Genomic DNA, 24,311 nt, shown 5'->3' with positions numbered 1-24,311 from the left:
CTCTGTCTCATTCAGTCTTGTGTCTCTATTAGCAAATGCCATTCTGGCGATTGCTTTCTCACTTTGGTTTTCGCTGTTGTATGTCAACCGTTGATTGGTGGACATACATACAGTCTGTCTCTGTGCTCACTCTCTCTTTAGGGGCTATCTTACCCTGTATTGTTTCACCTCGTACAATTTCCAACTGGCATCGTGGCAGTGCAGAGGGTTCATTCCTCTGCACTCCGCAGCTCCATCTGCTGGTGGGAATTCCTCTCTACAGGTGCATTGCACCAAAGCTGGGTTCTGTTATTTAACCGCTTGTGGAGGATTTCCATAGTGTCAGCGCACGTCTTGTGCGCTGACCATGGAGATAATTCCCCAATCGTTACAAATACCAAGAAACAGCACCAAATAGACACCTGGAGGCTTGGAGCCCACTAGGAATTGCTGCAGAGCCATATAGCTGTGTGTAGTGATCCCTAGGGCAATGATGATGGCAATTCCCAGCGCTTGGAAGCCCTGTACAAGAAACTGTACAGCGTTTCCGATTTGGGATCTTTTTTATTTTAAATAAAACTTTATTATACTTATCCGGTGTCCTTCTTCCATCCCTGGCCCCGCCTCCTTAAGGAGGAGGTCATAGGTACTTCTCTAGGACCATTAAGAGAAGCTCCCATGACCTCTTCCTTTAGTGGGCAGAGCTACGGGCTGAAGAAGGAAATCAAGACACCAGGTAAGTATTTAAAGTTTTATTCAAAGCGCGATTGCTTGGCCTTCCAAAGCGCTGTATAATTGCTTTGATAATCGCTTATATACTTTGCATTGAGTGCTAACGCACTCAAAATGCTGCATGTCCTGCGATTGCGATTACCCCTAATCGCAATCACCCTAATGGGTTCCCCCTCAATCGCTTACATTGGCAAAGTGGTTTTGGCAATCGGCAACCCCAAAACACTGCTAAAAACTCCCTAGTGTTCCAGGCCAAAGGATGGTGGAGAGTATACTGAGTAAGGGCACTGCCTCTGACATTGGAGACCAGGATTCAAATCTTGGATCTTTCTCTTAAAACAAACCTGAAGCATTTCTGGAATTCAAAAAAACAGATACTTACCTAAGGAGGGAGAACGGTCTGGGCCCTATTGAGACTTCCCGTTCCTCTCCTGGTCTCCTCATTCCAGTGCTGTGTACCCTCTTTGAATCTCCTGCTGGGAGAGGCTTCGGAAGTCTCCGGGACCCCAAGTGCTCCTGAAGATGGGCGACACCATAGTGCGCATGCGGAAGTGCACAAGAGAGAGAGAGCGCGTATGCGCACCCATCGGTCAAAGACTGCTAACTGGGGCTATAGCGCTGGGACCAGGAGAGGAATGGGAAGACTCTATAGGACCCAGAGTCTTCCTTCTCCATAGATAAGTATCTGTTTTTTTTTTATTATAGAAACACTTCAGGTTCACTTTAAGTAAGCCAGTACCTATTTAGTAAAGTGTCCTTGGGCAAGACTCCCTAATGCTGCTACTGCCTACTGAGCTTGCCTCTAATGGCTGCAGCCCATAGAAACCTGCAGAAGGCAGTGATGTGGTGTTTCAAAACTCCGGGCCTGGCACACGTCCATTTCCATTGCGAGACTCGGCATTGCTGTTAGTAGCTAACTAGCTATGCACATAACACAGTTAATTTGGATGGATCTCACTCCTCCTTCAGTGTTCTCTGTACAGCTTCCAGTTTCTAGTACAGCTCAGGGAAGCAAGACCGGCATGCAGGCTTTGTACGGCAAGTTCAGCACACAGGAGGCTGCAGCCAGCCCCAGGAAGGGAAGCATGGGACTCAGCATTGCAGTTAGTAGCTATGCACATAACACAGTCAATTTGGATGGATCTCACCCCTCCTTCATTGTTCTCCATGCAGCTTCCCGTTTCTGGTATAGCTCAGGGAAGACTGGCATGCAGGCTCTATACGGCAAGTTTAACACACAGGAGGCTGCAGCCAGCCCTGGGAAGGGAAGCATGGGACGCTAAGGTGAGGGCAGGATGTGGTGAAGCAGAATGCTCGGCTTTAGCCCCGCCCTCCTATGTTTCACATCCTGATTGGATGTTTCCTCAGGGTGTGAGGGTGTGTTAACATTGTGAGCTATATGTCTGGCTAGAGCATACATTTATTATTGCATTTACTGACTAGTGTTCTTCAGTAATAAATGTGTTTATGGCTGTAACTATAGGCTTATTCTCTTCACATGTTTTTAGATATTTAGTAAGGACCTGCCCATTTCCCATTTTATCTCAGTATTTTGGGATATTGAGCGTACGTCTATCTTTTGTATCAATAACATATTGCATACATAGGTGGCTTGATGACCTATGATTGGTTTGTATATTTAACCAGTCGTGCTCTGCCCATTATCCTTTTTTGCCATGGTAACGTTTAAGCAACACTATTAGACATAAGCGCCTGCCTTGTGCTTTTGTTATTGTGTGGATATCATCAGTTTCATTGAAATAGTTCTGTCCTGAGAAACATTACAGGTGCCCATACATTTACTGATTTTGCGGCATGATCGACCAGCAGATTTGGATGAAATTCAGTGCAGTGACATGTCCTGAGGCTAATCAATAATTCAGGGGCAAAATTTGGTCAAATGCACTGATTGGAAAGATTTTGGTCAAAAATTTGTGAGCACGGTGGTGATGGTGTTTGGTATCGCAAAGACCGACAAATGCAATGGACCAAGACTGATGTCTCCAGTCCCCAACTGTAAAATCCTCCCCCCTCCCCCCCTCCCAGTATCCATGCAGTGTAGATAAAATCTCACCAGTCCCGCTGCAGCCACTGCAAGCCTCATCTACTGTCACCCCTGTGTGGCACCAGGTGCATATGTGTGTGACGTCACACCCGTACCATGTGATACTCACGCCCCATCGTAGCAGCCTGGGGTTACGGCAGTGGGATAAGTAAGATTTTACACTGCATGGGCAGGCAACAGATCTTTTTCTGATCAAATTAAAGAGTGATCTGTTTCTTGGTCAACCGGCCTATACCTGGCTAGCTGGTCACTGGTCAAATCAACAGAGGATCAAGTACCTATTTCCCTCAATGTAGATCCTGGGCACAATCATTTTATGCTTTCAAATTGTCCCTGAAAGAACAGAGTGTGAAAGAAAATTCCAGAGGAGGGTAGAGGCCCGTGAGAAGTCCTATGAGTAGGAGTAGAGAGAGGTGACTATAGTTAATAAAAGAAAAGATCCTTAGAGAAGGGAGGTTTTACTTGGGATGGTGAACTGTGTATGATAGGCAGCCAGAGTCATTTTCAAACAGGAAGAGCTCCCTTGATTGCCCTCTTTACTTCTTGGTTCCTTAAGCTGTAAATAAGAGGGTTCAGCATCGGTATTACGACAGTGTAGAATATAGAAGCTGCCTTGTCCTGTTCCTCAAGGATTTTGGCAGGAGGTCGCAAGTAAATGAAGAAAACAGTTCCATAGAATATGGAGACACATATAAGATGGGAGGAGCAGGTACTGAAAGCCTTATTTCTGCCCCTGGTAGTTTTTATCTTTAGGATGGAAGAGGCAATAAAACTATACGACACCAAAATCATGGTCAACGAACCCATGCCACAAGAACTTACAAAGAAGAATGTTACATAATGACACCCCAGACTGTTGGAGCAAGCCAGCTTCAGCAGTGGAGGTACATCACAGTAGAAGCTGTCTACGTAATTTGGTCCACAGAAGTCAAGATTGAAGACACAGCTGGTTTGTGCTACAGATTGTAAGAAGCCCATAGAGAAGGAAAGGAGAATCAGACCTGAGCTTTTATTATTGGTCATCACAAAAACATAATGTAGAGGGTGGCAGATAGCGGCATATCGATCATAGGACATGGTGGAGAGTAAAAGGGCTTCAGTAACAGCCAGAGCATCAAAGAAAAAGAACTGGGTCACACATCCTGTAAAAGAGATTAGTTTCACTTTGCTTAAGAGGTCAGCTAACATCTTAGGAGTGACAACAGAGGAATATGCCAGGTCCACCAAAGAGAGGTAGCCAAGAAAGTGGTACATCGGGGTCCGTAGGGTGGGGGCTGTAACGACTGCAAAGATCATGCCAAAGTTGAACAAAACACACACTAGATAGATAAGCAGGAAGAGGATGAAAAGGAACGGGACAAGCTCGTCATCATTTGTAAGTCCAGAAAGGACGAATTTGGTCACTTTGGTCTTATTTATGTTAATCATTGTCTTCTTCTATCCTCTTGCAGAATAAATTCAACTTATCTTTTTTTTTTTTACAGTTTTTTTGTAAATATCTAAAATCTTTGATATCTAATGGTATCTTTAACTTCAGGAAACCAGCCTTCCCTGTAAAAAATACCAATTCTCTGACCGCTGTGCTGATCTGCTGCTTATAGTTCTAAATAACTGACCCAGAACAAATATATATATGTGTTCTAAGTCTACAGGTGCAAGTCAGAAATGACTGAAACTGGAAGATCTGCAATCACAGTTGGGCAACTGGCACTTTATAAAAAGCTATAAAATTGGAGCTTTTATAGGGAGAGAGATCCCATCAGGTTGCCTTCAAAGTGTCATGGTCCTAGCTAATATTTCATAGAACTGTAAATATCTTCATTGCCGTTTCATTCTTCTGAAGGGCTTATAGAAAGTCCTCCTGGAAAGAAAGTATTTTAGTTTCAAAAGTTTTGGAGAAAGTTTGGAACTTCACTATAGTTTTTATTGTTGTCTGGGAAATTTTGCTCACTTCCTTTTTTGATTGGGGGTGGGGTGATCTCTGTATCAAGGACAGGGACAAAAAAAAAACATTGCTTTCCCCTAACGTGGGCTTTAATTATTTAGGACAACACTACATGTATAAAGGACTTTCATCTGACATTGGCGAAGCAGGTGGTATATACCGAAACTATGCGCCCCATAGCAGTAATGTTATACCGCGTGGGGTGCGTTATGGTAACTTTGGCAATCCGACGATCACCAAACCCCAAATTACACCTCCCTCCAAGTTGGAGATGACTTGGAAGGGGTATAGTATTTTATGCTGCCGTGGACTTGAGTAAGTCATCATTCGGCTCACCATGCACTCAGCTCACCAGTGGTGTACATATATGTTTTGGGTCTTGTTTAATTCCCCTTTTCTCTCAACCAATTATTGCTCTGAATGGTATATCTACACTCCTAAAAACGTAATCTTAGCCTCAGGGGCGTAGATATTTGTATCGCGCCACAATCACTGCTGTGCGTGCTTGCACTCACTCATGCTCTCCCGTGCGCAATCTCATCGCTGCCCATTAGTAGGGACTCTAGGGAGATCAATGTGAATGGGAATGCAGTTGGAGTGGAGTAAATGGATAGTGTAAGGAGTGGCTGGATAGTGCAATGGTTAACGGCTCTGCCTCTGACACGGGGGGGGGGGGGGGAATCTCGGCTCTTCCTATTCAGTAAGCCAGCACCTATTCAGTAAGGAGTTCTTTGGGCAAGACTCCCTAACACTGCTACTGCCTACTGAGTGTGCGCTAGTGGCTGCCTCGTAAATGCTTTGAGTCTGACAGGAGAAAAGTGCCATACAAAAAAAGGAGTATTATATTATTATTATCTAGGTCCACATGTCAATGATCGCCGGCATCAATGAGATTCCTGCGGTCATTGTAAAAAACAAGTTACACTTTAAACACATTACTTCTGCTCCCGTACTAACAGTGCACGCAGGAAGAAAATTTGTGTGGACATCTTGTGGCCAAATAATAAAATTACACCTAATGTGTTTCCCCACACGCTCTGTGCATGCTCCTTGTTTCAGAATGGCATGCAGTATATATATTGTATACAGGAAAACTACCGGTGTTTCCCCAAAAACAAGACATCCTCTGAAAATAAGCCCTAGCACATGTTTTGGAGCAAAAATTAATACAAGACAGTATCTTACTTTCTGGTAAACACGGTACATACATTTTTTTTAAATAAAATACACATACATATACCATTGAAATTAACCCCTTACCTCCCCCACTCTCCCATAGTTACACATAAACACATTTACATGTAAAAAAAAAATAGACAATTAAAAAATACATAAATAGTTACCTTAGGGACTGAACTTTTTTTTAGTCTGTATGTCTTGAGGGTATATTACTGTTAATTTTGAATATATGGGCATTTAATTAGTGATGGACACAAAACAGAAAAAATACATCTTTAATTCCAAATAAAATATTGTCGCCATGCATTGTATTAGGGAAATATTTTAAATTTTGGCGGCGGTCCTTTTACGGGCATGGGCGGCGCGATCGCGCCATTCGTGACGCGTTCGGCCGCCGGGGACTGGCTCCGCCCACCTCACGCTGTAACCCGCCGACCGTTCGGAAGCGCCGGCGGGTTACTAGCACCCGGATTGCCGCATACAAAGTGTACAATACACTTTGTAATGTTTACAAAGTGTATTATACAGGCTGCCTCCTGCCCTGGTGGTCCCAATGTCCGAGGGACCACCAGGGCAGGCTGCAGCCACTCTATGTCGCACCCAAGCACACTGATTTCCCCCCCCCCCCTGCCCCAGATCGCCCACAGCACCCCTCAGACCCCCCCCCCCCCTGCCCACCCCCCAGACCCCTGTTTGCACCCAATCACCCCCCTAATCACCCATCAATCACTCCCTGTCACTATCTGTCAACGCTATTTTTTTTTTATCCCCCCTGCCCCCCCTGATCACCCCCCACCCCTCAGATTCTCCCCAGACCCCCCCCTCCCCGTGTACTGTATGCGTCTATCCCCCTGATCACCCGTCAATCACCTGTCAATCACCCATCAATCACCCATCAATCACCCCCTGTCACTGCCACCCATTAATCAGCCCCTAACCTGCCCCTTGCGGGCAATCTGATCACCCACACCAATAGATCGCCCGCAGATCCGACGTCAGATCACCTCCCAAGTGCAGTGTTTACATCTGTTCTCTACCCTAAACACCCACTAATTACCCATCAATCACCCATCAATCACCCCCTATCACCACCTGTCACTGTTACCCATCAGATCAGACCCTAATCTGCCCCTTGCGGGCACCCAATCACCCGCCTACACACTCAGATTGTCCTCAGACCCCCCCCTTATCAATTCGCCAGTGCAATATTTACATCTGTTCTTCCCTGTAATAACCCACTGATCACCTGTCAATCACCCATCAATCACCCCCTGTCACTGCTACCCATCAATCACCCCCTGTCACTGCCACCCATCAATCAGCCCCTAACCTGCCCCTTGCGGGAAATCTGATCACCCACCCACACCAATAGATCGCCCGCAGATCCGACGTCAGATCACCTCCCAAGTGCAGTGTTTACATCTGTTCTCTACCCTAAACACCCACTAATTACCCATCAATCACCCCCTGTCACTGCTACCTATCAGATTAGACCCCTATCTGCCCCTAGGGCACTCAATCACCTGCCCACACCCTCAGAACACCCTCAGACCCCAGCCCTGACCACCTCGCCAGTGCATTGCTTGCATCTATTCCCCCCTCTAATCACACCTTGAGACACCCATCAATCACCTCCTGTCACCCCCTAGCACACTTACCCATCAGATCAGGCCCTAATTTGCCCCGTGTGGGCTCCTGATCACTCGGCCAAACCCTCAGATCCCCTTCAGACCCCCTTCCGATCACCTCCCCAGTGCATTGATTGCATCTATTTTCCCCTCTAATCACCCCCTGAGACACCCATCAATCACCTCCTGTCACCCCCCTAGCACTCTTATCCATCAGATCAGGCCCAATACAACATGTCATCTAAGAGGCCATCCTGCTTATGACCAGTTCCACAAAATTCGCCCCCTCATAGACCACCTGTCATCAAAATTTGCAGATGCTTATACCCCTGAACAGTCATTTTGAGGCATTTGGTTTCCAGACTACTCACGGTTTTGGGCCCATAAAATGCCAGGGCGGTATAGGAACCACACAAAGTGACCCCATTTTAGAAAAAAGACACCCCAATATATTCTGTTAGGTGTATGACGAGTTCATAGAAGATTTTAATTTTTGTCAAAAGTTAGCGGAAATTGATTTTTATTGGTTTTTTTTCACAAAGTGTCATTTTTCACTAACTTGTGACAAAAAATAAAATCTTCTATGAACTCTCCATACACCTAACGGAATACCTTGGGTTGTCTTCTTTCTAAAATGGGGTCACTTGTGGGGTTCCTATACTGCCGTGGCATTTTAGGGGCCCTAAACCGTGAGGAGTAGTCTAGAAAACAAATGCCTCAAAATGACCTGTGAATAGGAAGTTGGGCCCCTTAGCGCACCTAGGCTGCAAAAAAGTGTCACACATGTGGTACCGCCGTACTCAAGAAAAGTAGTATAATGTTTTTTGGGGTGTATTTTTACACATACCCATGCTGGGTGGGAGAAATATCTCTGTAAATGGACAATTGTGTGTAAAAAAAATCAAACAATTGTCATTTACAGAGATATTTCTCCCACCCAGCATGGGTATGTGTAAAAATACACCCCAAAAAACATTATACTACTTCTCCTGAGTACGGCGGTACCACATGTGTGGCACTTTTTTGCAGCCTAAGTACGCTAAGGGGCCCAAAGTCCAATGAGTACCTTTAGGATTTCACAGGTCATTTTGCGACATTTGGTTTCAAGACTACTCCTCACGGTTTAGGGCCCCTAAAATGCCAGGACAGTATAGGAACCCCACAAATGACCCCATTTTAGAAAGAAGACACCCAAAGGTATTCCGTTAGGAGTATGGTGAGTTCATAGAAGATTTTATTTTTTGTCACAAGTTAGTGGAAAATGACACTTTGTGAAAAAAAACAATTAAAATCAATTTCCACTAACTTGTGACAAATACCTTGGGGTGTCTTCTTTCTAAAATGGGGTCATTAGTGGGGTTCCTATACTGCCCTGGCATTTTAGGGGCCCTAAACCGTGAGGAGTAGTCTTGAAACAAAAATGACCTGTGAAATCCTAAAGGTACTCATTGGACTTTGGGCCCCTTAGCGCAGTTAGGGTGCAAAAACGTGCCACACATGTGGTATCGCCGTACTCAGGAGAAGTAGTATAATGTGTTTTGGGGTGTATTTTTACACATACCCATGCTGAGTGGGAGAAATATCTGTAAATGGACAATTGTGTGTAAAAAAAAATCAAGCAATTGTCATTTACAGAGATATTTCTCCCACCCAGCATGGGTATGTGTAAAAATACACCCCAAAACACATTATACTACTTCTCTTGAGTACGGCAATACCACATGTGTGGCACTTTTTTGCAGCCTTACTGCGCTAAGGGGTCCAAAGTCCAATGAGCACCTTTAGGCTTTACAGGGGTGCTTACAATTTAGCACCCCCCAAAATGTCAGGATAGTAAACACACCCCACAAATGACCCCATTTTGGAAAGTAGACACTTCAAGGTATTCAGAGAGGGGCATGGTGAGTCCGTGGCAGATTTCATCTTTTTTTTTGTCGCAAGTTAGAAGAAATGGAAACTTTTCCGCAAGTGTCATTTTCCGCTTATTTGTGACAAAAAATAATATCTTCTATGAACTCACTATGCCTCTCAGTGAATACTTTGGGATGTCTTCTTTCCAAAATGGGGTCATTTGGGGGGTATTTATACTCTCCTGGAATTCTAGCCCTTCATGAAACATGACAGGGGGTCAGAAAAGTCAGAGATGCTGGAAAATGGGAAAATTCACTTTTTGCACCATAGTTTGTAAACACTATAACTTTTACCCAAACCAATAAATATAGGCTGAATGAGTTTTTTTTTTTATCAAAAACATGTTTGTCCACATTTTTCGTGCTGCATGTATACAGAAATTTTACTTTATTTGAAAAATGTCAGCACAGAAAGTTAAAAAAATCATTTTTTTGACAAAATTAATGTCTTTTTTGATGAATATAATAAAAGTACCAAAAGAAAGCTTTATTAGTGACAAGAAAAGGAGCCAAAATTCATTTAGGTGGTAGGTTGTATGAGCAAGCAATAAACCGTGAAAGCTGCAGTGGTCTGAATGGAAAAAAAGTGCCTGGTCTTTAAAGAGACACTGAAGCGAAAAAAAAATTATGATTTGTATGTGTAGTACAGCTAAGAAATAAAACATTAAGTTCAGATACATCAGTCTAATTGTTTCCAGTACAGGAAGAGTTAAGAAACTCCAGTTGTTATCTCTATGCAAACAAGCCATTAACTCTCCGACTAAGTCTTAGTTATGGAGAGGGCTGTTATCTGATTTTTTATTATCTCAACTGTAAGTGAACTGTTTTCTTTTCCTCTGCTAGAGGAGAGGTCATTACTTCACAAACTGCTCTGAAAGACTCATTTTGAATGCTGAGTGTTGTGTAATCTGCACATAATATAGAATGATGCAATGTTAGAAAAAACACTATATACCTGAAAATAAAAGTATGAGAATACTTTCATTGCTGCTACTCTTCTAGTAATTATTCATAGTACACAACCAATTCACTATATCATATTTTTTTTTTTCGCTTCAGTGTCTCTTTAAGGGGGATAAAGCCCACGTTCCTCAAGTGGTTAAGGGGAAAAAAAACCCTTAGTGGTGAATTGGTTGAAGAGGAACCGTAGTCAAAATAACATAACAAAAACAATTGTTAATGTAGAAGTGGCTATCCCCAATAATTTACTCTAAGTTTTCTCATAGGAAATAATTGTTCATGTTCTGGTTAAAATACATTTTTAGCTCTCTGCAATTGAAAAAGTACCAAAAAGTAAGTGAAACGGTACTATCAAGATTCTTCTGAGTATTTTCTTGCTTGCTGATGGCTTAGGCCTCGTTCACATCAGGGCCGTTTCTGTGCGCTTTCCACAGCGCACTGCCCTGTGCGATCAGCAAGGTATTGATATTCCCATGAAACTAATGTAGCTGGTTCACATCTATGCGCTGCGCTGAGCAGCGTTACAGAAACGTAGTGTTGCATGCATTTCTGTGCGCTGAGCTGTAAAGCGCACAGCAATGCAAGTGAATGGGTCCGCTTTTTTAGCGCATAGCAGCGCGTACAAGCGCATAGAAGCGCATGCGTTTTTTACCCCTAATTGGAGAAAAAAATACATTTACATACAAAAACAAAGTTTTATTGACAACTGCTGCTGCTACAGTAAGCAAAACGTGCTTTAAAGAAGCGCAGCGCAACGCATAGAAACGCGGACTAAAGCGCGCACAAGCGCATGCGTTTTTTACCATGCGCTTTAACACGTTTTTCAGCGCAGCAGATGTGAACGAGGCCTTACACAGAAATGTATTGATAAGGTATGAAAATATATCACCTAGGAGAAAACTTTGGAGAAAAAGTGAATTGAATAAGGATTCTTGAGGGTTTTTATTTATTTTCTTCATTTCCTGAAACAAAATATTTTAATACCCTTTTTTTAAAATTAAGAAATGCAAAATACAGTTTGCTGTAATCCCAGTTACAGGTTTGCAAAAGAAAGAATAGAAACACAAAACATGCGGTAAATTACTAAAGTTTGGAGAGCCCCGAAGGACCCAAGTACTGTAAACCCCAAACATGGACTGTAACAAATTGTCTATTAGGTGAAAGTTTTATGCATCTAGGAGACACTTATCTTTAATGTATATGCAGTATAATCCAAAGTAACAACCTATAAATTGTCTTCTTAACTGAAGTAGTTGCTGGGTTTGCCATATAGAACACATACACACTGTATACTCATAGAAATAGGTTCAGTATTTTTATTCAAAAGATTAAACACCAGAAATGTTAACTTGTTTCATGATTTGTTCCATGGTAGAGCAGCCCCATCATACTTTTTTCAGGGGAAGGAGAAAAATTCCCACCTGGAAATTTGCAATCACTGCCTCCAAGTCTATTAGAATACCTCCTACAGTCCTTGCTCCACTGGCCTAGCTAGACTCCTACTGATGCTTAAAGTGGACCCAAATTAAAAATACAAGATTTCAGAAATAAAATCTACTTTCTAAATTATAGTGATAAATAGCAGCCTTTTTTGAGCTGCATGATGACAAATATAAAATATTTTACATTTATTGGAGGAACCCCTCCCTTCCTTTCATATTGCCGGGATTTTCCGGCAAACTGGTGGAGGAGATAAAAAACAATAACAAAACACAGGCTGCTACTGATGATGTCACAGGGGAGGTGATCTCAGCTTGTGTGAGATTTCACATAGACGACACCCCTGTGAGGGAGGGTAGCTGATGACAAACAGACCCATGATCTAAAACCTCCTACTAAGCTCAGAAGTAATGGCTGCCACCTGTATAACCCTAGTTATGAAAAGAGAAGGGTGAAAACCATGCACTGAAATGCTCATAAGCTTGAAGGAGTGTTTATTTATCTTTGTATGAGTCAGAGTGCTGCAACTAAATATTTTTAATTAAAAAAAATGTTTGTTTTAAGTCCGCTTTAAGAGACAGAAAAGATTTCCATGCTGCTGGGCAAGGTTGAAAACATCTCTGACTACTATCTCAAATACACATTCACAACTTCAAGCAGATGAAACATAGCACAAACCAGGAAGACAAAGGCCTCAATTCACTAAGCTTTATCAAACACTTTATCAAACGTTTAATAATTTACCTCATGGGTAAAATCTAATTTTGAATGCACTAAGATGTTATAGATTTATTGAACGTTTTATCGATAAAACATTAGATAAATATATAACAACTTAGTGAATTCAATATTGGATTTTACCCATGAGGTAAATTATCAAATGTTTGATAAAGTGTTTGATAAAGCTTAGTGAATTGAGGCCAAATGTGGATAAATGGAGTGAAGTAATAAAGTCGCTGAGAAAAGCTATCATCAGGGGCAGGATTAAAAAGTATAAGGAGAGCGAAGAAAACGTTTTAAAAGCAGTATTAAAAAAAATGTAAAAAAAAGGTTTTTTTTATTCAACATTCTAAAGGTTTAACATAAAAAAGGCAACATTTGTGTCTGGCAGAGAAGATTGTCCATGTAGTAGTAGAAATAATAGCAGGGAGGGAAAAAATGAAATAATACCCTAAATAAAAATAATAATAATAATAATATACACTTTTATTTTGAATTTAATTCATATTGTGAGGATCTCCTGATTCTTCATAGACTGTTCAGACACAATAATATTGGGCTCCTCATCTCTGTATCCTTTCTGAATATTTAGGTTAATGCGCTGGAGGTTGGGGGGTGATATAAGGATGGAGATGTGTCCCTCTTACCTGTGACAAAGCCAGTGACACACACAGCAGCATCAGGCCTCGTCTCTGCCAGGATCTGTGTCTATATTAGCACAGAATACTCGGGGGAATCCTCACCACCAGCTCCAGAGAGGACACATGATTGCTGGAAATTACACATAAATTACTAATGTGAATTATAAACAAGCCAATTAGTTCAGATGCATTATTTTTTATTTTATTTTAGAATTTGTGATTTAGGTCTACTCTGCTGGCCCACAATAGATGGACAGAGATAGAAAATCTATGGCTAATACCAGTGCATCTAGGTAATTGAATATGGGAAAAGGTAATAGATTTTAGGGATTGGGATTTATTGTACACTATGAGGTTTTCAAGAAATATATGGAATAGATATCAAGCATAATATGGTCTAATATCAGTCGCTTCCATGATGACACCTTTTTTATTGAACCCATCCATCCCTAGCAGCGTGGAGAGAGGTATGGTAGAACCTTGGATAGAGAAAAACCTCTTTCAAATGGGACATATAGTAGATGGAAACACAGCCTTCAAAACTATACAGGAACAATATAATTTACTATCTAAACATACCCATATGTCTAGCGAATTATTATCGAATTGGATGAAAATTGGTCCCGTTAAGTGCATACCTGGTTCATGATGTGACCAATTTTGGGACATGCTGCAAGATGTCGGGTTTGTCATGGTCGGATTTGTGGCGAGCGATATTGAGACAAGCGACGAATGCAATGAAACCCCGACGCTGTTCTCCCAGTGTATAAATGTACATGTGTGTGCATCAATGCATGCATTAGTAAATTACCTGTCCTGTGTCACAATGCCCATCCGTCTTCTGAATCCACCACTCTTCCATTAGCTACATACGCGCTGCCAGGGCATAGCATGCGGCGCATGTGTAACGTTACACATGCGTCCAGCTAGCGGCATGTACAGGGCTAATGGAAGAGCGGCGGATTCGGATAACAGATGGGCACCGCAACACAGGACAAATAATGTATAAATACACACATACATGTACATTTATACAGCAGGGAAACACTGGCAAGGCGGAGGATGCGGCGGACTCTGACAAATTCCCAAGAGATTTCATGCTGAAATCAATCAGGAATCGGCCTGCAGTGCCAACAGATCTCTCTCTAATCAGATTTGAACAGAGAGAGATTTATCTCTTGGTTGAATCGGCCCATCATCACCTGATATATGGCTACCTTTAAGGCCCATACACACGGCGGATTTTTGCGAACGACGGGTCGTTTGAACGTCCCTTCGTTCAGTCGTCCGCACGCCAAATCGGGCGTGTGTACAGACTGTCATTCGGGTGATAAGCCTGCTTTTGAGCGATCAGGTAGTAAGGGTCTAATCTCAGATATTTATCAGATACTGGCTAGCCCAGCAGAAGAACAAGACCATAAACATAACTACCAGTACCTAATGAGATGGAAACATACTACGGTGAGAGAGATATCACCTCCAGCCTGGAAGGGTATTTGGAGAGATGTTGAAAAGAACTCCATTGCCCATATGCAATTAACTTTTTCTCTAAGGTAATATTTTCACAATTGTCAATAAAATGCTTTTTAAACCACCAGCAAGCAAGAAAATACTTAAAATAAATTTGACAGTACTTTTTGGTCTACTTTTTTTTAGTACTTTTTTAATTGAAAAGCAGTGTTGCTCTCCACGGCCTTGTGATCACGGGTTACCTGTGATCACGAACCTGTTTTTCCTGATTACGAGGTCAGATTCTGAATTCGTGATCACCTCTTGATCACGTATTCAGTTCCGAATGCACCCGTGATCGTGGTCCAAATCTGGCTCCTGATCACAGATTTAGCCGTGATCACGGCCGTGATTACTCCCTGAAAACCTGCCATCTTTAGCGGTTAATAGCAAAGCCCTTTTACATGATATAAACACCAAATTTGCATGATATGTTAAAGTGAACCTCCGTACTAAAAACCTACTCAGCAGAACTAAAAAGGCTTGGTGTTTCTTTAACAGTTTCTCAGCATCAGAACTTTGATTTTCTTAGCAAAGCATCATTTTTAGCTGAATTTTTACCCAAGCTCCACCCATCAAAGAAAAAAAGCCTGGGCTTTTTTTCCCTGATGCTGTGCAGAGCATGATGGGATTTCCTATGTTGTTATTCACGTTGCCTGGCAACTGGGAGAGGTGCCCAGGACACAGGACAGTTGGAACTGTGTCTCATACTCCCTGTCACCTCCTTTCAACCAAAAAGATGTCTGCCATCATGAAATCAAACATTTGCCTGTTCTTTTAAAACAGTGTGGGTAAGAGATTATATTACCTATCTATTTTAATTAACATTACTAATGTAACTTAATGACAGTATGTTTGTTTAGGCTGGAGTTCCTCTTTAAGTAGACTAGTGGGAACAAGAGGAAAAAATCTAAAAGACCTTATAGTTTTTGAGAAAATGGATTTTAAAGTTTCAAAGGAAAATAGTATACATTTAAATGAGGTAAATTAGAGTTAAAGTGGTTTAAAACTAAAAAAAAAGTGTTTTTCTACTTTTTATAACCCATACATTTATCATATTTGCTTTTGTGCACAAGTATTATAATTCCCAAAGTTAAGTTTATTTACTTTGAAAGCTGCTGGTGCATTTTATTCATAACTGTTGTAATTCTGTTTTAAATGCAGCCATCAGTGATTTCTGACCTGTGCTTCACTCCAGGACTCATTAACATAAGTTTCTGCACAGCAGGAGAATGTTTACTTAATTGTATCAAGTAAAGAATTTATACAGAAGATAAGCTAATCACCAGTTCCAATGCGGCTGCCCCTGCAGGAGAAAAATGCAGTCCTGTGATGTAACCCTTTAAATGCTGTTTTACTGGGAAAAAAACATTGTGTTAGTATATTATATGCCATAAATAATATTTTAGAGCAACGAAGAAATACTGAATTATATTCCATTCTAATAAATTTACTGCATTTACACATGTATACTTTTTTCCTTTGAAACTTCCTTTGAAACTTTAAAATTGATTTTCTTTTTGAAAAAAAAATGTCCTCTTGTTCCCACTGTTCTTCTTAACATAGTACATAGCAAGGAAATGAACAGCGCTACTTAAAAACAGATGAGTGCCTACCTACAAAAGAGTGCAAGCCCCACTTATGGGATAAAATACACACTGAGCATCAGGGATGCTCAAATTCGGCTTCGGGAGATATCCGGATTTTTGCTATCCGGATATCTCCCAGTAATGCTGTGCGGGCTGGGCGGGGGGGTCAAGCTTACCTCTCTGACGTCTTCTTCGGTCGTCCCTCGGCGCCTCCCACGATGCGCTCCAAGCGGCGGTCACCTGATTACAAACACTTCCTCCTTCCGGGTTGAAGGAGGAAGTGTTTGTAATCATGTGACGCGCATGGAGCGCATCATGGGAGGCGCCGAGGGACGACCGAAGAAGACGTCAGAGAGGTAAGCTTGACCCCCCCGCCCAGCCCGCACAGCGCTACTGGGAGATATCTGGATAGCAAAAATCTGGATATCTCCCGAAGCCGAATTTGAGCATCCCTACTGAGCATACACATGACTTGTCTACCACTGGAGGATGTTGGTTTCCTGTAACAGCTTGCATGCAACTTGTTAAGTACTCGTCCCTCCCACTGCGAAGAAGTCAATCCTCCATGGGAGGGGACCTAACACGAACTAAATCCTACCTATGCATATGCATAGCCTTGGCGCGCTACCAAGTAAAATTGAAAATTGCGCAAAAAGTGGGATCAGCGCATCACCAGGCCGCCTCTGAATGGCCTCCGATCAGTATATATTCAGCAGTGAAGCCCTGGGAGATATCTCAAGCTCACTCCAACCTGAATTATCGCAAATTCTTTCTGTTTTAAGAAAGCAAACTTTTGTTAAACTGTAAACTGATTTAGGGATTTAATTATTGCAACTCTCCTGGACTTCCAGGCCAAAATCTCAACCTGTAAAGACCTATGTTTATACTAAATAGTATAACATTTGACAAAGTGGCTACAATGCCCTCACATCAATCCTGGAAATGTATTGTTATCGTATGTGGGTTGCATGAGTTTTGTCTGGTGGTATATTTGTTTGTCTGGCTTGATAGTAATCTGTTTATCCTTTAAAGATTCATTTTGAGGGAACAACATCATTTTTTGTGTATAACCTATCAGTTTGTTTTTGGTGCTTGCAAAGTTAATTCATGTAAGCTACAGTCTTTCTGCTTACAAGCTTGGGGAAGGCAAATGGTGCCTTGCCTGGGGCACCAAAGTGTTTAAAACTTAGCAGCTTTTGTTCTACTTCAAGACCTTGCCAGTTCTACTATCTAGAAGACTAACTAACACGAGAAACTGTTTAAACCAATAACTGGCATAATGACACTCATCTGTCTCCATTAGAGACATTTCCGAAGTGCTCCCCTAATCACCCTCTTTACTTCCTGGTTCCTCAAGCTGTAAATAAGAGGGTTCAGCATCGGTATTATAACTGTGTAAAACAGAGAAGCGGCCTTGTCCTGCTTCTCAAGGACTTTGGCAGGAGGTCGCAAGTATATGAAGAAAACAGTCCCATAAAATATAGAGACACACAGGAGATGAGAGGAGCAGGTACTGAAAGCCTTCTTTCTGCCCTCAGAAGACTTTATCTGTAGAATGGAAGTGACAATAAGAGTATATGATACCAAGATTGTGGTCAATGAGCCCCCAGCACAGGAACCTACAAAGAAAAACGTTATAAAATGACACAACAGACTGTTTGAGCAGGCCAGCTTGAGCAGTGGAGGTACATCACAGTAAAATGAGTCTATGTAATTTGGTCCACAGAAGTCAAGACTGAAGATACAGGAGGTTTGTACTACAGACTGCAAGAAACCAATAGAGAAAGCAAAGATAACCAAACCTGAGCATTTTTTATAGGTCATCAGTGAAACATAAAGTAGTGGGTGGCAGATGGCAGCATATCGATCATATGCCATGATGGAGAGTAAAAGGACTTCAGTGACACCCAAAGCATCGAAGAAAAAGAACTGGATCGCACAGCCTGTAAATGAGATTAACTTCAGTTTGCTTGTGAAGTCGGCCAACATCTTAGGAGTAATAGCTGAGGAATAGACAATGTCGACCATAGAAAGGTAGCCCAGAAAGCGGTACATTGGGGTCTGGAGGGTGGGGGCTGTAAGAACTACAAAGACCATACCAATGTTGAACACAACACATCCAAGATAGACAAGCAGAAAGAAGGCAAAGAGGAACGGGACAAGATGTTCATCTTCGGTAAGTCCAGATAGCACAAATGTGGTCACCTCGGTCTTGTTTATGTCACTCATTGTCTTCTTCTGTCCTCTTGCAGTATGAAGGCAACTCGATTATAGGACTGTAACAGCTGATCCGTAAATGCGTTAATCCACTGAGGCATTTCCTGGTAGAGAAATGATTATGGTCTTTGATCATTAAATTCCTTAAGTTTAGGAAATCATATATGAGAAGAATACAGTGGCTGTTGATGCTTCCATCCTTTTAAAGATACCAGTTGCTTAGCTATTGTGTTGATCATTAGTTAATAGCTTCTAATTTACTGGGCCAGAACAAGTATGCAGATCAGGCATTATGACTGTAGACTTCACGCTTGTTCCAAGTGTGACTCAGTTACTGAAGCCAGAGGATCAGCATGAAAGTTCAGCAACTGGTATCTTTCAGAGGATAAAATAGCAGCCATCATTTTCCTCTCACATCAGGTTCCTTTTAAAGTTACTGTAAATGTTACAAACTGATCTTTTATACAGCTTTTGTAATACTATTGGAATTACAGTTTCTTTCTTATCTAATAAACACTTGAATTCCCCCTGCAGGGAAAAAATGTTCTAGTTTTGGAGCAATTAAAATAGAACCTCATTTGAGAGGGATACCCCTAAGCCCGTTGTAGATGCTCACCATAAGAGGTCTATTGGAGCCTACATGCAAAAGCGGCACCGGGACAATTTGTTTTATATATACATATAGCTGGTAGTAGAATATCAGTAAAATTACCGATATTTGACTATTATGCAGTAGTAATACTTACTGATAGTAAACTATCGGTATATTTTACTGCTCAAGCTAACCCAATTTACAAATGACCCCTCCCACTCACTACCAATGCCTAATGCTAACCATCGATGCCTAACCCTAACTGACCCCACATGCATGCCTAACCTTAACCAATGTCCCACCCATGCCTAACCCTAAACACCCCTCCTCCTAGGTGCAAATCTGCCAATATCTATGTCACCTTTACTGCAAGAACAATGTAATAAATGTAAAATAACAGGTTCAGTGGAAGTTTGGGTGCCCCTATAGGCGCTCATGTTAATTGCAGCTATGAGGGGAAATTTGAGCTACAGAAGCACCCAATAAAATAGCTGCAAAGCTTCTTAAAGACACAACTTTAAAAGCAAAGGATTTCGTACTAGACCCTTCCACCACAATGAGGTCATTCTGTTGGAAGGAACCCTAGCACCTAGCCATTATAATGGGGGAAGGGGTTCAGATGCATTGCCATTCCTCTCTGCTGATGATTTTAACTTTATTTACATGCAGCAATGTGTCATGTCCCTCCATCCTTTTCATCTATTATTAAATGATGACCTGCTGACCATAATATAGAGGATTGGCGTTATTTTAGGGTTAGAAGCCTTTGAGAAAATGAGTGTGTGTCAGACCTGAACATTTATGTTAAGTGCAAACTGCGTAGCTGCATATTACCTATTGTGGTCTGTATATGGAATAATGACACAAATGTACATGTGGTATGTGTGATTGTATCTTATTTTCTGAACTTTTAGCTAAACTTATTTAAATCTTTATGATATGATTTTGTGAATATACAGTGCTTAGAAAGGCCCTTATTTGCTTGGTAAGATTTTTAGGAAAATTCACATATTCCTTTATATATTTTTTTTTGTAAAGTTTTTTATTCATAGTTACATAGTTACATAGTTATTTTGGTTGAAAAAAGACATACGTCCATCGAGTTCAACCAGTACAAAGTACAACTCCAGCCCGTCCCCCACATACCCCTGTTGATCCAGAGGAAGGCAAAAAAAACCCTTACAAGGCATGGTCCAATTAGCCCCAAAAGGGAAAAATTCCTTCCTGACTCCAGATAGCAATCAGATAAAATCCCTGGATCAACATCATTAGGCATTACCTAGTAATTGTAGCCATGGATGTCTTTCAACGCAAGAAAAGCATCTAACCCCCTTTAGATGCAGGTATAGAGTTTGCCATAACGACTTCCTGTGGCAATGCATTCCGCATCTTAATCACTCTTACTGTAAAGAACCCTTTCCTAAATAAATGGCTAAAACGTTTTTCCTCCATGCACAGATCATGTCCTCTAGTCCTTTGAGAAGGCCTAGGGACAAAAAGCTCATCCGCCAAGCTATTATATTGCCCTCTGATGTATTTATACATGTTAATTAGATCTCCTCTAAGGCGTCTTTTCTCTAGACTAAATAAACCCAGTTTATCTAACCTTTCTTGGTAAGCGAGACCTTCCATCCCACGTATCAATTTTGTAGCTCGTCTCTGCACCTGCTCTAAAACTGCAATATCTTTTTTGTAATGTGGTGCCCAGAACTGAATTCCATATTCCAGATGTGGCCTTACTAGAGAGTTAAACAGGGGCAATATTATGCTAGCATCTCGAGTTTTTATTTCCCTTTTAATGCATCCCAAAATTTTGTTCGCTTTAGCTGCAGCGGCTTGACATTGAGTACGATTATTTAACTTGTTGTCGATGAGTACTCCTAAGTCCTTCTCCAAGTTTGATGTTCCCAACTGTATCCCATTTATTTTGTATGGTGCTAGACCATTGGTACCATTTTTTTTACAAATTTTCTCAATGTGGATTTATGCGTTATCAACTTTTGGTGATTTCCATTGTTAGCTACTAGATTATCTGAAATCCATATCTAGCAATCCCTGTCATGTACTGATGAGGACCAAAAGTCCGAAACAGGCTGTCACATGTGGGTTTGATATGGTTGTGTAAAACTTAAAGCTATAGGCTTGCTATACACCAGTGGTTCTGGATGCTTGCTTTGCTTAACAAGGGTGAAAAGGGATAATTTGCATATTTAGTAGCGGTGCATTGTGGGTAACCACAAATGTTCACTTATAACTGAATTATTGCAAATTTCCTTCTGTTTTAAGAACGCAAATTACACCAAGCTTTGCTTTTTTTAATAGGAGGTCTCTTTGGTTCTTTTTATCCTCCTATACATTCCTAGTAGTTTGGGTCACCCTGAGCTGCTTGGTTACTCTGTTGCATTCCAAAGTGTCCTATTGTTGATAAAATAATCTGGTGAGTGCTAAAATCACATTGGCCCTTATTCAATTAACTGTTTCTCCAAATTTTTCGCCTTGGAGATCATTTTTTTTTCATCTTCTCTTTAAAAGAACTTTTCAGCACTCTGCAAATGAATTTAATAAGGGCCATTGGCCCCATATGCAGTTATCTTTTTCTCCTGAGACTTCTCCTAGGGGATACATTTTAAACTTCTTTTTAGAATAACTTTTCAGCTTTTTGCAATTTAAAGGTTACCAAAAAGTAAATGAAAAGATGCTATCAAAATTATGGATGTGGGTTAAAAGGCATTTATAAGAATGTGTAAAAATATCGCTTAAAGGGGAACTGAAGAGAGAGGTATATGGAGGCTGTCATGTTTATTTCCTTTTAGACAATACCAGTCACCTGGCAGCCCTGCTGATCCTCTGCCTCTAATACTATTAGCCATAGCCCCTGAACAAGCATGCAGCAGATCAGGTGTTTCAATGGTTCAGACTTGTAAGTCTGATCTGACAAGACTAGCTGCATGCTTGTTTCTGGTTTTAATCAGATACTACTGCAGAGAAATAGACCAGCAGGGCTGCCAGGCAACTGGTATTGATTAAAAGGAAATAAACATGACCGCCTCCATATACCTCTCTTTTCAGTTCCCCTTTAAGAGGAAACTCAGGAGAAAAAGTAAACAGCACATGGGCCATTGTCTTTTTTTCTCTACTTTTTTTTTAACTCTCAAACCATAAGAGGCTCTAACTCTGTATACAATAAGCAGAACACAATATTTTTTATTCACAAGTGGAAAACATTGCACAGTTGCCAATCTTCCCAGGAGTGGAGCACACTTGCCCTGAATGTGAACCTGCTGGATATGCAATTCATTTTTATTTGGCCTTATTCCCTTTTGCCCCGGAATGGGAATGGTCGTCAGTCCATTATGATGATATTAAGAGGTCCTCTGAAACGCTCTCTATGGGTCCATATGCATTTCAACTTTTCACCTGAGTTTGCTCCTAGGAGATAATTTTTCATCTGCGATTTAAAATAACTTTTCCGCAATTTTCAACTAAAAAAGTACCAAAAAGTTGGTGAAAAAGTACTGTCAAAATTATTTTGAGTATTTTCTTGACAAGTTTAAAATTATCACCTAGGAGAAAACTCAGGTGAAAAAGTAAATTGCATATGGGCCTATGACTTGTGGTTTCCTTCAATTACATTATTATTATTATTATTATTATTATTATTATTATAACAACAACAACAATAATAATAATTATAAACTTTACTTATAAAGCTCTGACAAATCACCAGTTTTTATCTGACCATAAATGTTTCAGCCAAATAATGCCTTGTACACACCATACAATTTTCTGTTAGATTTTTCTGTAAGATTCTCTGCAAGATTTTCTGTAATTAGATTATTTTCTGTAGAGAATGGTCATTACATTATCTCTGGTGCATTGTCTTCTGGTTATCTCCTGCTGAGTAGAACAATGCTTCATTGCTAGGCAGATAGACGGTTAGATAGATAATTTCCAACATGTTGAATATTATCTATCTGGTAGATAAATCTAACAGAAAATCTTACAGAAAATTGTATGGTGTGTACTAGGCAGATAGTAGAAAACAAAATCTGTCAAGAATGCAATAAAGTTTAAAAATGCATCCTTCTCCAGCGTTATGGGGAAAGCAAAGAAATAGCAAAAAGATTTTAAAAAAAAGGAAAGGGGGAGAAAGTAAGAAAGATGCAAGAGGTGTGAAGACCTCCTGAGCTTTTTCCAAGGATATAATTTTTTTCATCTTCTATTTAGAAAAACGTTTCAGCATCCTAATTGACAAGTACCAGAAAGCAGGTGAAAAAGTACTGTTGCAACTATTTTAAATATTTTCTTGCTTGCTGGTGATTTAAAGGGTATTTTATTGAGAAGTTATCACTTAGGAGAAAACTCAGAAGAAAAAGTTAATTGCATACAGTATGGACTCGTGTGATGAAGGAAGTCATCAGCAACCTGCTCCCCCCAAATCCACATCTACAAGTGATGATTACAATAATATATAATAATATTATATATATAATATACAATAATATAAGAAGAGCCTAGACTAGGCTCACAATAACTAACAAAGAGAACTATGTGGATGAATACAATTAGCTTTTCTCACAGCGGGGCCCATATGCATTTACCTCTATTTCCTGAGTTTTCTCCAAGGTGATATTTTTAAACTTGTTGTTAATAAAATGCTTTCTGAACCACCAGCAAGCAAAAAAAAATGCTCAAAATAATTTTGATAGTACTCTTTCATCTTCTTTTTCCATTGCAAAAGGTATTCTAAATTGAAGATGGAAATTATGTCCTAGGAGAAAACTTAGTAGAAAAAGTCAATTGCATATGGACCCAGGTGTTTTTGAGACTTTATCAATAAAATACATATTAACCACTTCTGTGGCTTGCTGCAGTATATCTACATCAGGCAGGACTTCTGTTCGTGCCTAATTGTCAATGGTGGCGGACGGCCGTTGCTCGCTCCCGCGCTCGCTCCCGCGCTCGTTCCCGCATGGGTACTCATTGCCACCTGTTAGCAGGGAGATGAATGAATGGGAACACAGTTCCTATTCATTAATCAAAGCCCTCATGTCAATGAAAGCCAGAATCAATGAGATAGCTGTGACATTGTAACTCCCAAAGTACCACGTCAGTGCACTGCTTCCTGTTTAGCATACTAATAGTATGCAATGGAAAGTGATGCACGAGGACATCTTGTGGCCAAATAGTAAAATTACACCTACA

The 24,311-nt window shown here is 40.9% G+C and overlaps 2 protein-coding genes across 2 annotated transcripts; both read right to left on the bottom strand.

Annotated features, from left to right (window-relative positions):
• Positions 1-3,280: 3,280 nt before the first annotated feature.
• LOC137561823 (olfactory receptor 5B12-like) lies at positions 3,281-4,204 on the bottom strand. The gene has a single exon (XM_068273179.1). The coding sequence runs from the start codon at positions 4,202-4,204 to the stop codon at positions 3,281-3,283; it is 924 nt and encodes a 307-aa protein (XP_068129280.1).
• A 13,392-nt stretch (positions 4,205-17,596) lies between these two features.
• Positions 17,597-18,553, bottom strand: LOC137561822 (olfactory receptor 5A1-like). Its single transcript, XM_068273178.1, has one exon. It carries the CDS (start codon positions 18,524-18,526, stop codon positions 17,597-17,599), a length of 930 nt encoding a protein of 309 aa, XP_068129279.1. The 5' UTR covers positions 18,527-18,553.
• Positions 18,554-24,311: the final 5,758 nt, after the last annotated feature.

The sequence above is a fragment of the Hyperolius riggenbachi genome, chromosome 3, assembly GCF_040937935.1.
Source record: "Hyperolius riggenbachi isolate aHypRig1 chromosome 3, aHypRig1.pri, whole genome shotgun sequence".
Lineage (NCBI taxonomy): Eukaryota > Metazoa > Chordata > Amphibia > Anura > Hyperoliidae > Hyperolius > Hyperolius riggenbachi.
Note: the sequence above shows the minus strand (reverse complement) of the source record. Positions and strands in the feature narration are given on the sequence as shown.